A 16,002-nucleotide genomic window follows, 5' to 3' on the forward strand; every position below is an offset into this window, starting at 1 on the left:
CCTTTTAAGTATTTGAAGAGTGCTCTCATGTCTCCCCTCCATCTTCTCTTCTCCAGGCTAAACATGCCCAGTTCTTTCAGTCTCTCTTCATAGTGCTTTGTTTCCAGACCCCTGATCATCCTGGTTGCCCTCCTCTGAACACGCTCCAGCTTGTCTGCGTCCTTCTTGAAGTGTGGAGCCCAGACGGTTTGGGCCCTTCGCAGGTGCCTGGTCACACCAACTCTTGGCGCCAGCTCAAAACATCCACTAGCTTCTCTCTCCCTCCCTTTCTCTCTCCCTCCCTCTCTCTCTTTCTGTTTCCTTTCTAACACAGAGATCAAAACAGAGACGTGAGAGGAAAGGGGTCCAGATGCAAAGAAGCACAGAGTCAGTCCGTTTATCTTGAATAGTTCCGCAAAATAAGTTATTTTGTGTAAGTGTGGCCTCCCCGCCCATCCCGAATGACAAAGCTGCACTTGCATCAATGGGGAAAAGAAAGTTGACCAAAACATCAACCAGCCCACATAACCCTTGCCATGCCGGCCTCCGGATTTGGCCCAAGGCAGCTGTTTTGCAATGGCCGCTGAGTGAAGAACTGATTGCTAAACCGGCTCCTGACCTCGGTTCTTCTTTCTGGGGGGGTTTACAGGAAGCGCACCAGTTGGATTTCTTTGAGCGAAGTGAGCCAAACAATTTGGGCTCATGGGCACATGTCTGTGCGCGAGGGGAAACTTTCGCTGAGGCAGTAATTGAAAATCCTTAGTTCCTCCTGCCCAGCTATTCACAGGGCGCCTCAAAGTCTCTTATAGAATCGAGATTTATTGCAATCTCTGTGTTATTCCGTTGATCCACCCACTGCTCTCTTTATGCAAGGCGTTTGCACCGGCTTTTACTTGGTTCTTTCCAGCCCATTCCAGAGTTTCCTTTTATTCTTATTTGATATATATTAAATAAGAGCTGGCATGGTGCAATTGTCAGAGTGTTGGACTGGGAGTCGGGAGATCTGGGTTCTAGTCCCCAACTCAGCCATGGAAGCTCACTGGGTGACTTTGGGCCAGTCACAGACTCTCAGCCTAGCCTACCTCGCAGGGTTGTTGTCGCGATGATAAAATGGAGAGGAGGCAAACTATATAAGCTGTCTTCGGTTCCTTGCAAGAGGAAAGTAAGTGGGATGTAAATGCAATATAAACATAATAAATAAATAAAATAAGTATATATAGTCAGGAGTGGCTGGCCAGGAATGTACATGGTTACATAAAGATGCTCGATTTTCTTATATTCACTTTAACAGCATATTATCCTTTCCCGCAACAAAAGGAAGGTTATTCCCAATTAAATATGTTTAGCATGAGGGCAGCAGAAGCAAACTCCATTTCATTCCTACAGTTGTGACGGTGCTCTGATTTTAAGTGAACTTCAAATGCGAACATACGGAGCTCTGAGCGTTTATTTTCTTTCTCTCTTTTTTTTTTAACCAGGGTTAGCAAATGGACTTGTTTGTTCATTTCCCCTGTTCTTTGCACTAACATCTATCAGGCATACCGGAATAGGGGTGGAGTGGGGTGGGGTCATAATTCTCAGGTTTGATTCCCGTCACCTGAAATCCTGCCAGTCCATGTCAACAGTGCTGTTCACAGGGTGGACCAAGGGTCTGACTCATGATGTCAGCTTTCTATGTTTCCTATGAATTAGAAGCAATTGTAAAGCATGGAATCCTTGAATAGCAGAGTTGGAAGGGGCCTACAAGGCCATCCAGTCCAACCCCCGGCTCAAGGCAGGAATCCACCTTCAAGCATCCCCGGCAGATGGCTCTCCAGCTGCCTCTTGAGGGCCTCTCGTGTGGGAGAGCCCATCACCTTCCTAGGCAATTGGTTCCATTGTCATACTGCTCTAACAGTCAGGACGTTTTTCCTGATGTCCAGCCGGAATCTGGCTTCCTTTCACTTGAGCCCGTGATTCCATGATTCCGTGTCCTGCACTCTGGGAGGATCGAGAAGAGATCCTGGCCCTCCTCTGTGTGACAATCTTTTAAGTATTTGAAGAGTGCTATCATGTCTCCCTTCAACCTTCTCTTCTCCAGGCTAAACAGGCCCAGTTCTTTCAGTCTCTCCTCACAGGGCTTTGTTTCCAGACCCCCTGATCATCCTCGTGGAGCAAAGGAAGAGCAATGTTACTTCTGTGCTTTTAGCACATGGTGGTCTATAGGACAGGGGTGTGTGTGTGTGTGTAGGGCATAAAACCATTAAGCCTAGGTTCTAAAATGATCTAGCTGCACCACTACCAGACTCCTCTTAGTTTGTGAACCTTGAGATCAGCCAAGCTGGATTTGACCGTCCTGCCCAGCACCTCTGTTTCCAAGCGCATGCTTGCAGGGTGCCCTCCGTGACTGCAAAATGAAATGAACGTGCACCAAAACAGGCAAGTCGCGGTGTGGCCACACCTTAAGGGCTCTTCGTCGCCGCACTGAGACAATTCATAACCTCCAAGGATTAACCTGGATGTGACGAATCGATCAGCCACCGTTCTAAACGTTCAGATTGGCCATGGTTAGAATGAAAGCGAAAATTGAAGCCTGTTTCCTTCTTTAAGGGGAGGATCATGCGATGAGGGCAATAAATTGAAACCTCCTCTCTTGCTTTCGTCTTCAGCAGCAGGGGTGTTGAGACGAGATTTGGCACACCCGTAGACTTGAAGCGGGAGAAAGTTTCTTGCGCCTTGCGGGGAAAGGGTCAAGAGTTGGACAGCTGCCCGCTAGAATACGCTGCCTGAAAGGTACCCAGGTATGTATGAGCTAATCTCTTCCCTGCCTCCTTCTCTTTCAAAGCACTAGCAACGAGGATTTCGTCTCAGGAAAGTATGTTTCGGAGCAACAAATCTGAGATTTCTGCAAAGTAGGCACCCAACAGGAAATTGCAGCCAAGTGCATTTCTCTTGAAATGTGGGCCTCTCTACACACTATATTGTTTTAGGGGGGTGGGAACAGATACCTACATTTTCAAAGTGTTGGTTTTAACCTTTAAAGGCCTAAAAAGCTTGGGACCAGTTTACCTGAAGGCGTTTTTCCTCCTGTATCTACCTACCCAAACCCTGAGGCAAGGAGGTGGATTGCTACAAAAGGTGGGGTCTTCTCAGTGGTGGCTCCCCCTCTGGAATGCCCTGTCACCTGTGCTGTGGCTCACCTGTCACCTGTGCTGTGGTCTTTTCCGTGTTTTCTTATTGCCCCAGGAGTTTTAAGAATTGTGTTCTTTAATGCCTTTAGATTGTAACACTTTAATTTTGTTCTTGGTTTTACTTTGATTTTTAGGTACTGCTGGTTTGACCTTGTTTTTATTATGTGCTGTTTTTATCCTTTTATTTATATGTTAGGTTTTTAACGTACTGTATACTGCCCAGAGAACTTATATTATTCGACGGTTAAAAAGTGCAAGATTTTTCCCCTTTATCAATGGCCTGGTTTGCACATAACGGTAAGCCATGATGTAGTTTATTGAAAGCTGGCTTGTCATTGTGTCTGAACCATAGCTTGTTAACCAGAGATTAACAAGAGAATCCATGGTTTGTTGTTGGGTTACAGAGTCTAGCTTGTCTCAACCATGGCTTGCTGTGATTTATGAACCCAGAACTGTGGGTTATCGCTGGCTTGTTTGCACTGTTGTCCACTTCGAAACAGGGGCTCCCAGCAAGAGCAGCCTGAAACCAAAACTGCTTTGCTGGCTGGCAAAAGGGGTGAGACAGGGGAAACAAGCCATGGTTTGTTTGATTGTCTGCAAGACAATTCATGGCCGAAGCAACAAACCATGGTTAACATAAACCATGGCTTAGTGTTCTGTGTGAATGCAGCCAATGTCAGGTGAAATACCTGACATTACCTGTTCACAACATTAGGATTTTCAGAAATAGTTGATCAAAAGGGCCTTTACCATTAAAAGATACTGTTAGTATGCAATGATACTTCTTTGTTGTGCATAACCATGTATCTTCACTTGAGATTGTGTGCTCCTGTTGCAGCTATATTTCTTTTCATCCCTGCACTCAAAGCACCATATTTTGTAGGTAGCAAAACAGGAACCCTGCCTTGGTTAGCCCATGTATTGTTATTATAACTGTCATATTGGATACGGTTGTAATTGGATTACACCCATTGGATACTCGCTACGATGATCAGTAGTGAAAGTGGGCACGAACGGACAGGAAAAGACAAGAGTACCAACAAAACTTAAACAGAAGTTCAGAAAGAGCAGATTATTCACTGATGAGAAGCAACTCAACTACTGCACCCCACTCACCAGTAAAATTTTGTGAAAGCCCTTTCGCTAAGCTCTCTCTCTCTCTCATTTCTTCCGCAGTGCGCAATCCTCTGTGATGTCACTGACTATATGTGCTCACCCAGCAATGCTCTTTTTTAAAAAAAGAAAAAAGGGTTTCAAAGATCAACAAGGTTTTCTTGTGAACCTCTTGGTTTTATTGATTTTTTTGTTTAACCTCTTTGGAGGGAATGGGCTCCCCTCGTTCTGTTCCAGAACATTTACCCAGTCAGGTATTTTTTCTGTTATTTTAAACAGAAAGGCTTTTCGATGGCGCCAGAAGTCAGTGAAGATAGACATTTGCTGGACCTCCGAGACTAGAAAAAGGCTCACTTCACTGGACAAAGTGCTGTTCTTACTGTATTTGCTTTATTCCTGTTAGCTGCCATTATGTTTCTAGAAAAGATGGAATATACATGTTTTAAAGAAATAAAATAAATGCATTTAACTGAGTATGAAGTAGCCAAGAAGTGTGAAAGTCTTAAGTTGCCTTCGCCACTTCCAGGTTTAGAAGAGCCAGGGTGTCATTGCTGTGTTAATGTCACTGTAGGATCCCTCTGTGCATGCACTACACCGGAGCAGAAGGTAGATCTCCAGATGCTTTGGACTTCAACTCCCAGAAGCCCCTGCCTGCAATGGCCAGCAATCAGGAATGTTGGGAGTTGAAGTCCAAAACATCGCGATATCTACTTTCTGCCCATCCCTGCACTACACAGCCTGGTTCTGATAAGTTCACCGCTAGAACAGGTTGAAATAGGGTGGAAAAATGGTATATACCTGAATTTAAAATCAGGGTCTGTCGAAATCTTTCCAGAAGGTGATTTCTCCTCCCCATCTGCACCTGAAGTTGGTTCAGACAGTCGAAGGGAGCTAAGCTAAAAAGTTTACGAAGAAAGTTGTCATGATCACAAAAACAAGAACCATGACCAACCTACTATGTTCAGAGTTTGCTGCATTTCAGAGCCTGCAATGATTTTGACCTTGGGTATTATTACTTTATTGTCGTGTTTTAATATTTATATCCAGCCTTTTAGGATAAAAAAAATTAGTAGATTAGCACTGCCCACAAATTTGTGTGTATCCACCTCCTATATTTTAAGACACTTAAAATACGAGTGTCTTAATATTTCTTCAATTCTAAGACGCCATCGATTGTAAGATGCACACTAATTTCAGTACCGCCAACAGAAAAAAAGCTTTGATTCTAAGAAATAATAAACGCATCTGCGATTCTAAGACACCCCCCGTTTTTAGAGATGTTTATATGGGGGGAAAAGTGTGTCTTAGAATCGAAGAAATACGGTAAGTAGCAAATCAACATTAGTAGCTGAAGTTATGCCCCATGCGTGTTATAAGACTTGCTGCCAACCCTATCCATAATTGCTTTCCATGTCTCCTAGCAGGATGGGGCCGTGGGCTTGGTTTTTCCTGGTATTTGTTGCTGCTGCATCTGCCCACTGGCAAAAGGACCCCATGCTCAATAGACACTGGGATCTTTGGAAGAAAAAGTATGGCAAAGAATACCAAAATGAGGTATGACCACAATAAGCTGTAGCCATTGGCCTTTGGGATGTATAAATTCCATTATCTATAAGGTCCACTCCATTTTTTATCAGTTTGAGGAGCAAACTGGTCATGTAATTATGGGCCGGTCCTACCATGAGACATTCTGAGTCAGCTGCCTCAGGCGGCAGATACTTTGGGGGGGAGGGGAGCAGGTGCAGTTGGAGGATAGAGCTGTGGGAGTGTGTGTGAGAAAGAGAAAGGGAGAGAGAGAGAGAGGGATGGCTTCCCTCTGCACCCTAAGTTAGCCGGCTGCCTACGAGTGTGGTGGAAGAGGATGTTCTATCGCCAGTATTGAAATAAGTTTAAATAACCAGTACAGTCAACTTCTATACATGAAATGGGAAGGCACACCACCTTGTCCTTCACCTCAGACAGCGAAATGTCTTGGGCCGACCCCAATATATCTGGAGAGAAACCAAGGCCGTAGCTAGACCTAAGGTTTATCCCAGGATCATCCCAGGTTCCTCCCTGCCTGAGCGCTGGATGCCCTGTTTGGCACTTAGATGAACAGTTTTGACCCCAGGACAATCCTGGGATAAACCTTAGGTCTAGCTACAGCCCAAGAGGCTCCTAAGATGGAGCCGTCGAGGGCCAATTTAAGAGTGCTGTCCCGAGCCTTTTCAGGATTGGGCCTGGGGAAGATGCTTGACAGAACTGCGTTCAGGCCAAATGAGTTTCAGCAGAGGGTTTTGCAGGATTTGATGAGACAGAGTGGATTGCAAAGGAAACAAGGAAAGAGTTCCAAAGGGCACAGGACGAGCATAATAGAAGGACAGCGACAGGAGAACGTACGGGATCATGGAAGAAGAATGTTTAGTTAGGTAATTCTGGAGTAAGGATGTCTGTCGCCGGAAAATGTCTGTCTTTTGGGGCCCGACGGAGTCCTTTAGCACCCCCCAACCTGGCTTGCATTTGTGGGCTGAGCCAGGGCTTCGTCCCCGAAATGCAGGAACTTTTCTGGGGGTGGGGTTGTGTAAAAAGCATTTTGCACAAATTACGGCCAAAATTTGCGTAATTTGGGCAAACTGCTTTACACAATTGGGATGGAAAGGAAAGGAAACCCACAAGTTAGCCCAGCTCGATGCAGATTGAATTGGGCCAACTCACAGGAAAGTGAGCCAAAGTCTTGGGTGTGTGTGTGTGTGAGAGAGAGAGAGAGATGGATGATCAAATTTCTCTGACATCCCTGTCCTGGGGCCGTTAAGCACAGTATGTAGACAAGGCCAGGTGGCATAGGAACTGGAGCAAGAACCGGAGTAGTTCAGAGGCTGATGGTAGAGAAAATGGCCAGAAGAGAGCTTCGGCTATTGGGCGGTATAAAAATGTAATAAATAAATAAATAAATAAATAATCTGAGCTTCTGTTTTGGTTTTTAGAAAGCAGAAGAACATCGCCGCATGACTTGGGAAAAGAATCTACAGTTTATCGCGTTGCACAATCTCGAACATTCTCTGGGTTTGCATTCCTATGAGCTTGGCATGAATCATTTGGCAGATATGGTTAATAAAACTTTCTTCCTTTCTGTTTTGCATCACATGATTGACAGCTTTGGATAATTCTGCCATATTCAAATAGATATCCCATTGAATGAAGACAAAGGACGCTTACTAATTAAAGGCACAATCCTATGCATGTTTAGAATCATAGAATCATAGAACAGCAGAGTTGGAAGGGGCCTACGAGGCCATCCAGTCCAACCCCCTGCTCAATGCAGGAATCCACCCTAAAGCATCCCTGACAGATGGTTGTCCAGCTGCCTCTTGAAGGCCTCTAGTGTGGGAGAGCCCACAACCTCCCTAGGTCACTGGTTCCATTGTCGTACTGCTCTAACACTCAGGAAGTTTTTCCTGATGTCCAGCCGGAATCTGGCTTCCTGTAACTTGAGCCCGTTATTCCGTGTCCTGCACTCTGGGAGGATCGAGAAGAGATCCTGGCCCTCCTCTATGTGACAACCTTTCAAATATTTGAAGAGTGCTCTCAGGTCTCCCCTCCATCTTCTCTTCTCCAGGCTAAACATGCCCAGTTCTTTCAGCCTCTCTTCATAGGGCTTTGTTTCCAGACCCCTGATCATCCTGGTTGCCCTCCTCTGAAGGGGTGGAAACGTCCTACATGCTAGATAGGGAATACTGGAAGTTGTAGGACTTTTTTCTGTCTAAATAAACAGAGGACTGTTCGATGAGAGCCTCCATCACCTATAAAAATATGTTTCAGACTGATAGAAAATTATTTTCTTTCCATGGCTCCCATAAACGCTAAATATTTAATGCGAAAGTAGAAATTAAATTAAATTAATACCTATATTTCAGTATTAACATATCGTCTTGCCCATACAGTTTGATAGCAAAATGTAGAATCCTGCATATCGCTAAGAGTCCTCTCTGCCCCATTTCTCTAGTAGTCTTTTAATATTAAGCAAAAGCTGAAATAGTTCCTCCCAGAATTTGTATTTTTCAAATTCAAAAGCGAAGTCGAAGCATAAGCCTTCGGCTGCTTCTTAGCAAGGCTTTTATCCTGCAATTGACCTGCCTTGAAAATGGCATTTTAGGGGGTGGGACGGATGACGACGTCTTCCATTTATAACTCTTGTGTTTCCGTCATCCCCGTCTCCTTTTTCTGCCTTTTTTCTAACCAGCAATATTTTTTTAAAAAAAATTCAGTGGGTGCGCAGTGCCTTTTTATTAGCAGCACTAGGAGATAGTTAGAAGCACCCTTGTTCTCACCTTCACTGAATGTAGGTGTCGTTTATGAGCCACCGCTGACATACACCTTGCCAGGTTCAGACGACACGACAACCCGCACTGTGTCACAGGTAATTTGGGAAATGGTGTGTGCAAAGTGGCATGCATGGGGCGGAGAAAAGAAACCACTGTGGCTTTTCCCCCTGGTGATGATCCGAACCTGGCCAGTGTGTGGAGAGGATGTAGGATCTTCCTTGTGGACCCTGTCCCTGACTTCCACATATTCAGCAGAAGTTGAGGTGTAGACTCTTTCACACACTCAGGAACCTGCACAAGCAGTGTTTCTGATCGCACGTACAGAAGGATCTATGCACAAACAGCTGTATGTCTACAGAGCTCCTTTCAAACCTTCTGATGAACATTTGGGGGGAGATCCGGAGATGGGTTAGTTGATCTCGTTCCCTAATCACACATTGACTGAATTTGGAAATACAAGTTCCATGGAACCCAATAAAACAGACACCACGCTGAGCATAACAGACATCATTTGAAAAATAAAACAAACCTACCCACCCTAATTTAAAATCTGACACGTTTTTGGATCATCTGTTTTCCTTTATGTAGACTAGTGAGGAGGTAGCTGCTCTACTCACTGGGTTGAGAATTCCAGACTCATGGAACCAGAATTCCACGATTTACAGGCCACATCTACAGGACCAACTCCCTGATACTGTGGACTGGAGGGACAAAGGATGTGTCACAGATGTTAAGAACCAGGTGAGAGGCAGATTCTTTGTCTACGTTCTTCTAACATCCTTTGCAACCGATTCTGATGAATGTCTCTGTATTTCAGGGTGGATGTGGTTCCTGCTGGGCATTTAGTACCGTTGGGGCCTTAGAAGGCCAGTTAAAACTCAAGACAGGGAAACTGGTGTCCCTAAGTCCACAAAACCTTGTTGACTGCTCCACTTCGTATGGAAACGATGGATGTCACGGAGGCTACATAACTCGTGCCTTCCAGTATGTCATAGATAATAATGGTATTGATTCAGACGCGTCCTACCCATACAGAGCCCAGGTTTGTATTATTTAAGATATCCTTGGACATAAACATAAAACTCCTCAGCCTTTTTCTGGAGTATATCTCTTTCTAGGTTCTGCCTTTATAATGGCTTGCAACAGATTGGAATTGTCACAACTAGGACTGAAACATTTTAGTCAATTAATTGAGGTTGCAATCTCATGCATGCTGACGTATGATTAAGTCCTGTTGAAGAGACAGCAGGACTTACTTTTGAGTAAACACACAGAGGATTCTGCTGTAAGAACGTTGTGATTGATGAAAATCAGATGTAACCGTAATGAATCATGCAGCAGTTTTTTTTTAAAAAGAAACCCACTAAGGTCCCATTCCTATGTATGTTTAGATAGAAAAAAGTCCTGCAATTCTGAGCATTCCCCAGCGTAAGTCATCTAACAATAAAATACAAAATTAAAATGTAAGAAAAAGCACCCACTATTTTGTTTAGCTAAGCAGAACCATATTCTGTACATGTCAAAGAACATGTCAATTTCATCTTCCACTTCTGAGCAACTGACAAGTACTTTGGCAAGTACAGAATATAGCTCTGCTGGGCTAAAATAAGTAGTATTTGGAGAGGATGAAACTGGCAAGGATATTTACAAGAGAGGAATATATGCCTCTGATCATGCACACTTGCACATGGTCGCCAATTACAAGCCTTTGTGTATTTTGTCAGAAGTAAGGCCCACATGGACTTAAAGCTTTCCTACATGAGGCTGTCAATCTGCTATATCTACTTTAGGTGTTGTCACAGAATTGATGACAAAAGAGCATTTCCCTTCCGGCTTTTCTGCTACATACCCTCTAGGTGGCACTGTGGTATAGCGGAATAGCACAAATGCACCAGAGGAAATCATGCTTTCTTTTGCTTTCACTATTAAATGCCCCATTTTCCCAAGGTATGCTAGCTACTTTGTCTTCTTTTACCTTCTTCCAGGATGAAAAATGCCACTATGACGTTGCTGGCAAGGCCGCCACTTGCTCGACATATACTCAGCTTCCATCTAGAGATGAAGCTTCACTGAAGGTTGCAGTCGCCAATGTTGGTCCTGTATCAGTTGCTATAGATGCAAGTCAACCAACGTTCTTTCTGTTTAAGTACGGTGAGTTCTAGAGCTCTTCCCGATTTAAAGTTTAGACCACAAATTGAACAGAGATCATTCTGATATCCCAATGAATAATTTTGTTCAGGCAAGCCGATCAAACATTCAGTTATCCTAAGTCCAAGTGGTGTGTGTGTGTGTGTGTGTGTGTGTGTGTGTGTTATTCTGTTTTTGTACAATGGTGGCTTCCTGAAATCCACTAGGCAGTTCCACCTTTCCTTTAAGAAATGATGGAACTGGATTTGATTTTTGATGATTCCATGACGTCCCCAACATTAGTGGTCTTCAAGCTTTGTAGACCCATAACCCATTTTAACCCCAAACAACAATATAGGAATGTCAAAGATAAAAAACCACTTTGGTTGTAAGGCAACTCTGTTTTATTGAGCCATCATACAGCTGTATGAAGAAAGTCCTAAAGACAAAGAATTTCTCAACTGGCAGTGTGCAAAGCACTTATATTTATACACAGTAGCATCATAACCAATTAGCAGTTAGCAAAGTTCTAAAGCAAAACAAAGACAGATCAAAGAAAACTTCTTCGTTATACCTTATCAACAGATGGCCCATAACTCTTCTGATAATGTCAGATTGTCCTGGATGGTCATTCCTCCTTATCAAGCTAGCTTATTTGTCTTCTACTGTATCAAGAGGTCTTGAAATTCCAATTAAGCATTTCCTTGCTGATATAACAGTTTTTGCATTACAGCACATTCAGGCACATACATTATTCCAATCCCATCATGCAGTTCACTTCCAAGAACCAAACCACATACAGAGCAGGTATATCAAGGTTTCTGGCCTTGTTTTCTCAGGATCCACTTTTATTTTTAAATCTGGCGTATTATTTTTAGGTTCACTGCCTGCCTTATCTATCCATTCTATCTATCTGTTCTATTCTATATAAGATCAGGACAGCTATTTGTTAAGTATTGTTGGCTTAAACTAGCATGACTCTTGTTTTGCAAAGGCAACTTCCAAAGTTAGCTTCCGTTAAACATTGCGCACATGGAATTTATTCTAAGTCATTTTAATCTAGGTGTGTACGATGATCCAAAGTGCACTGAGCAGAATATAAACCATGCAGTCCTTGTAATTGGATATGGAACACAGAATGGCAAAGACTATTGGCTCGTGAAGAACAGGTGAGAATACCTTTCAGGGAATCCAGCTGCCAGCCAACATAAGCCGTAGCGTCCACCCATTTTGAGATGCTCAGACTTAAACATTTATCATAAATGGTTTGTATTCTGTAACCTGGGATTAGTCACAGATTTGATTCAGGGAACCTTTAATGAGTTGTTAGCTTCCATTGAGCTGGAAGGTACCAAAATGGCCACTTTTTCTGACCTGTTGCTCACATTGTATCGCTTTGCCCAACTTCTACAAATCTATGGTGCGACCACACTTGGAACACTGTGTACAGTTCTGGTCACAGCGCCTCAAAAAGGATATGGTAGAACTGGAAAGAGGTGCAGAAAAAGGCAACCAAAACGATCAAGGGTCTGGAGTACAGTATTTGGGACTGTTTAGCTTAGAGGAAAAATGAGTAATCGGAGACACGATAGTGCTGAGGAAGTAAATATGAGAACCTGGGGTCATCCCATGAAGCTGAATAGAGTTAGATTCAGGATGGATAAAAGGAAGTACTTAACACAGCGCATGCAAAGTTAAACGATGAAATTTGCTACCACAAGATGTAGTGATGGGCACCAATTTGGAGGTCTTTAAAAGAGGGTTAAGATAAATTCATAGGATCATAGAATAGCAGAGTTGGAAGGGGCCTACAAGGCCATCGAGTCCAACCCCCTGCTCAATGCAGGAATCCACCCTAAAGCATCCCTGACAGAGGGTTGTCCAGCTGCCTCTTGAAGGCCTCTAGTGTGGGAGAGCCCACCACCTCCCTAGGTCACTGGTTCCATCGTCGTACTGCTCTAACAGTCAGGAAGTTTTTCCTGCTGTCCAGCCGGAATCTGGCTTCCTTTAACTTGAGCCCGTTATTCCGTGTCCTGCACTCTGGGAGGATCGAGAAGAGATCCTGGCCCTCCTCTGTGGGACAACCTTTTAAGTATTTGAAGAGTGCTCTCATGTCTCCCCTCAATCTTCTCTTCTCCAGGCTAAACATGCCCAGTTCTTTCAGTCTCTCTTCATCGGGCTTTGTTTCCAGACCCCTGATCATCCTGGGGGGGATCTACACTACTGCTTGAAAGTGCTTGAAAGTGCTTTATAACAGTTTTGAGAACTGTTTGGGCCCAGGACACACTGCATCTACAGTTTTCAAAACGTTTTCAAAGTGCTTTAAAGCGCTTTAAAAGCAGTAGTGTAGATCCCCCCCTGGTTGCCCTCCTCTGAACACGCTCCAGCGTGTCTGCATCCTTCCTGAATGGAGTATAACGCTCTCCATTACTGTTTCTCATGATGGCTATAAATTAACTCCAGTATCAGAGGCAGTATGTTGAGGAACACAAGCAAGAAGGTGCTTTTGCATTCATGGCTTACACACGGACTTCCCAAAGGCAACAGTTTGGCCACTGTGGAAACAGAATGCTGTACTAGATAGGCCTTATTTATTTATTTATTTATTCATTCATTCATTCATTTGTTGCATTTATATACCTCCCCATAGCCGAAGCTCTCTGGGCGGTTTGCAAGTTATGTTCTTCACTTGTTAAGAACTTGTTATGTTCTTAACAATGTGCTTTCGTCGATATAGCATACATTTCTGCTTGCACCACCACGGCTGCCTTTTCTTGTCAGTCGCTGGAGTGTCTTTTTGCGAACTTAATCGTCTTCGCTATCCATCTCTGAAAAAATAATCTCGCCTTCAAAAGCCACAAAAATGATCCAGAAAGACCACTCTCTGGGAAAGACCCCTGCCAGACAATATATGCTGAACTAGATGGACCAATGGTTTGACTCAGTATAATGCAACTTTTGTATTTCCTTGTTCCTAATCCTGCATGTGTCTGCTTATGCACACAGCACATTACTGAGCATTTTTAGACCCATGAAGAAAACTTCTTGCTCCTAATTAATGTATTAATTATCATCCTAATATCTCATTCTTTGTTATTTCAACAGCTGGGGTACCTCTTTTGGTGAGCAAGGATACATTAAAATTGCAAGGGACCATCAGAATCGGTGCGGCATCGCCAACTATGCCTCATATCCACAAATGTAGGAAGAATTTCTAGGTCACGATGGATTTTTCTTCACTGGAGAAGTAGCCCATTAGGCAACTAATCTTAGGCCTTTTTTGAGAAATCAAACTGCTGTGTTTGTGAAGAGTGATTGGGCCTCCACGGACAAGAGCTTCTTGTCAGCTCCACCTGGTAGATCTGAGAAAATCAACCAAAATGATGGTTTTAGCTTGGTTTAGCTTGGTATTTGCTCACTGTCCCGTGGGTGCTGTGAAGCTTAATCAGTTAATAATGGAATGTCTGTAGTTCCGCTTTGAACAACTGAAGCTTTATGTAATTGCTGGGTATTACCACTTCAAATTGTGTTCTATTAAAAGCTATGTCAGGTTTAAAAAAAAAATCCTTCTGTGATACCAGTAACTTAAAATCGCTTTATGATTACAGAACTATAAAATAAACAGAATGACACATCAAGTTGTACTTACATATATAACATAAGGAAATATGAAGAAAAGTTTGTAAAGAAAACAGTAACTTGGGATTTTAAGGAACTTGCATGCATTGTAAATGTACAAGGGACATTTTCCAAAGACGTATATGGCTCTTGCCTTCTTTTTTTACATCTTCATTTAATGATTTCTAAACATATGGCACATTGTTAACATGTTTTGAACGCCCAGGTTCACATGGTAAGGAATAATAAAGTGCATTTGAGCATGTGTAGACTTTTTCCCCCCTTCACAGATAGCCCACAAACATCTGGGATTCTAGGTTGAAATCCTTTACACAGTTACCTGGAAGTAAGTCCCATTGAACTTAATGGGAGATACGTCTAAGCAGACATGCATATTTAGACTTGATTTGCACTTTAAAGGTGCAATCCTATGCATATTTAGACAGAAGATGCTGGAATCTGTTGGACTTTTTTCTGTCTAAACACGTATAGGATTCCACCCTAAATTACATGCCTTTTATTGAGCTTTAAGGCCTTGCACCTCACAGTTTAGAAACTGAGGCCCCTCCGTATTATACTAATACTTTTATTCCCGTTCTAGGTTTAGATATTAACCCTCTTTCTTTGAAAATATCTGTGGAAAGACTGTTCGTAGGTGCATTTATACATTGGCATGACATGAACAGAGAGGAAAGCGTTATGCTTTTGTGTCAGAGTTCATGACTAGACTTTGCTCTATTTTTAATGACTGGGTTCAGCTTTGGGGCTAAAGTGGTAATAATAAAGGAAAGGTTTTCTAAGGGTGCGCAAAGAGCTTTTCCCTCCAGCGATAGGAATCAATGGGCAACTTCCACACATCCACAAATTCAAGGAAGAACTTATGTAGTTCCTGGCCTGCACCAACTACCTACACATCTGTTCATATAAAACTGCTTTATGTTTTTGACAAGCAATGAACAGATCTTGAACCAGTGTCTGCATCTTTCCCCTGAATAGCAGTAAACAGGTGATAAATGTTTAACTCCATGCCATGTGTCCCCCGAAGATTTCTGTTAAAAGCAGGGGAGCAGGCCAAGCTATCTTTTTTTCTTGACCCTCTGTGTGTGTAAGTGTGCATGTATATGTCACCAAAGGTGTCTTTTCCCTTCAACATTAAGGCAGGGTAGACTTGCTATCTTCCTTACAGGCACACAACTTCTAAAAGAACATTTCCAAAATCCACATCACTGCAATACTTTTTAAAAATCCACATCACTGTAATACTTTTATTATGCAAAGATAGTAAAATATTGTGCAAGCTTTCCAGTTCTGCAGAGGGCCTTCTCAGTGGTGGCCCCCCAATTCTGGAATGATCTCCCCGCCTGGCGTCAACATTGCTCTCTTTTTGGCACCAGGTCAAGCATTTTAGCAGCATGTGATGAGTTTTAATTGATCCCAGATCCTTTCTTTCCAGTTTGGCTGACAACTCAAAAGTTGTTTTTAGATATATGTTGTTTTTGTGTATGCCTGCCGTATGTTGTTTTTATGGTTCAAAATTTTGTACATCGTTTTTAATGTTTTAATCTTTTGTAAACCACCCAGAGAGCTTCGGCTATGGGGCGGTATAGAAATGTAATGATAATAAATAATAAAATCAGGCCAAGAGGGTAAACAGCGCAAAAAGGGAGCGAGGAAGGAAAAAATGTGGCGATGTT

General features: G+C 43.0%; 1 protein-coding gene across 1 annotated transcript; it reads left to right on the top strand.

Annotated features, from left to right (window-relative positions):
• The first annotated feature begins 700 nt into the window (after positions 1–700).
• LOC134412070 (cathepsin S-like) lies at positions 701–14,328 on the top strand. The gene is made up of 9 exons (XM_063145844.1): positions 701–724; positions 2,628–2,759; positions 5,687–5,816; positions 7,226–7,348; positions 9,152–9,304; positions 9,381–9,605; positions 10,549–10,714; positions 11,754–11,859; positions 13,796–14,328. Exons 3-9 carry the CDS (start codon positions 5,688–5,690, stop codon positions 13,893–13,895), a joined length of 1,002 nt encoding a protein of 333 aa, XP_063001914.1. The 5' UTR covers positions 701–724; positions 2,628–2,759; position 5,687; the 3' UTR covers positions 13,896–14,328.
• The last annotated feature ends 1,674 nt before the right edge of the window (positions 14,329–16,002 follow it).

Source organism: Elgaria multicarinata, chromosome 21 (genome assembly GCF_023053635.1).
Source record: "Elgaria multicarinata webbii isolate HBS135686 ecotype San Diego chromosome 21, rElgMul1.1.pri, whole genome shotgun sequence".
NCBI classification, from domain to species: Eukaryota; Metazoa; Chordata; class Lepidosauria; order Squamata; family Anguidae; genus Elgaria; species Elgaria multicarinata.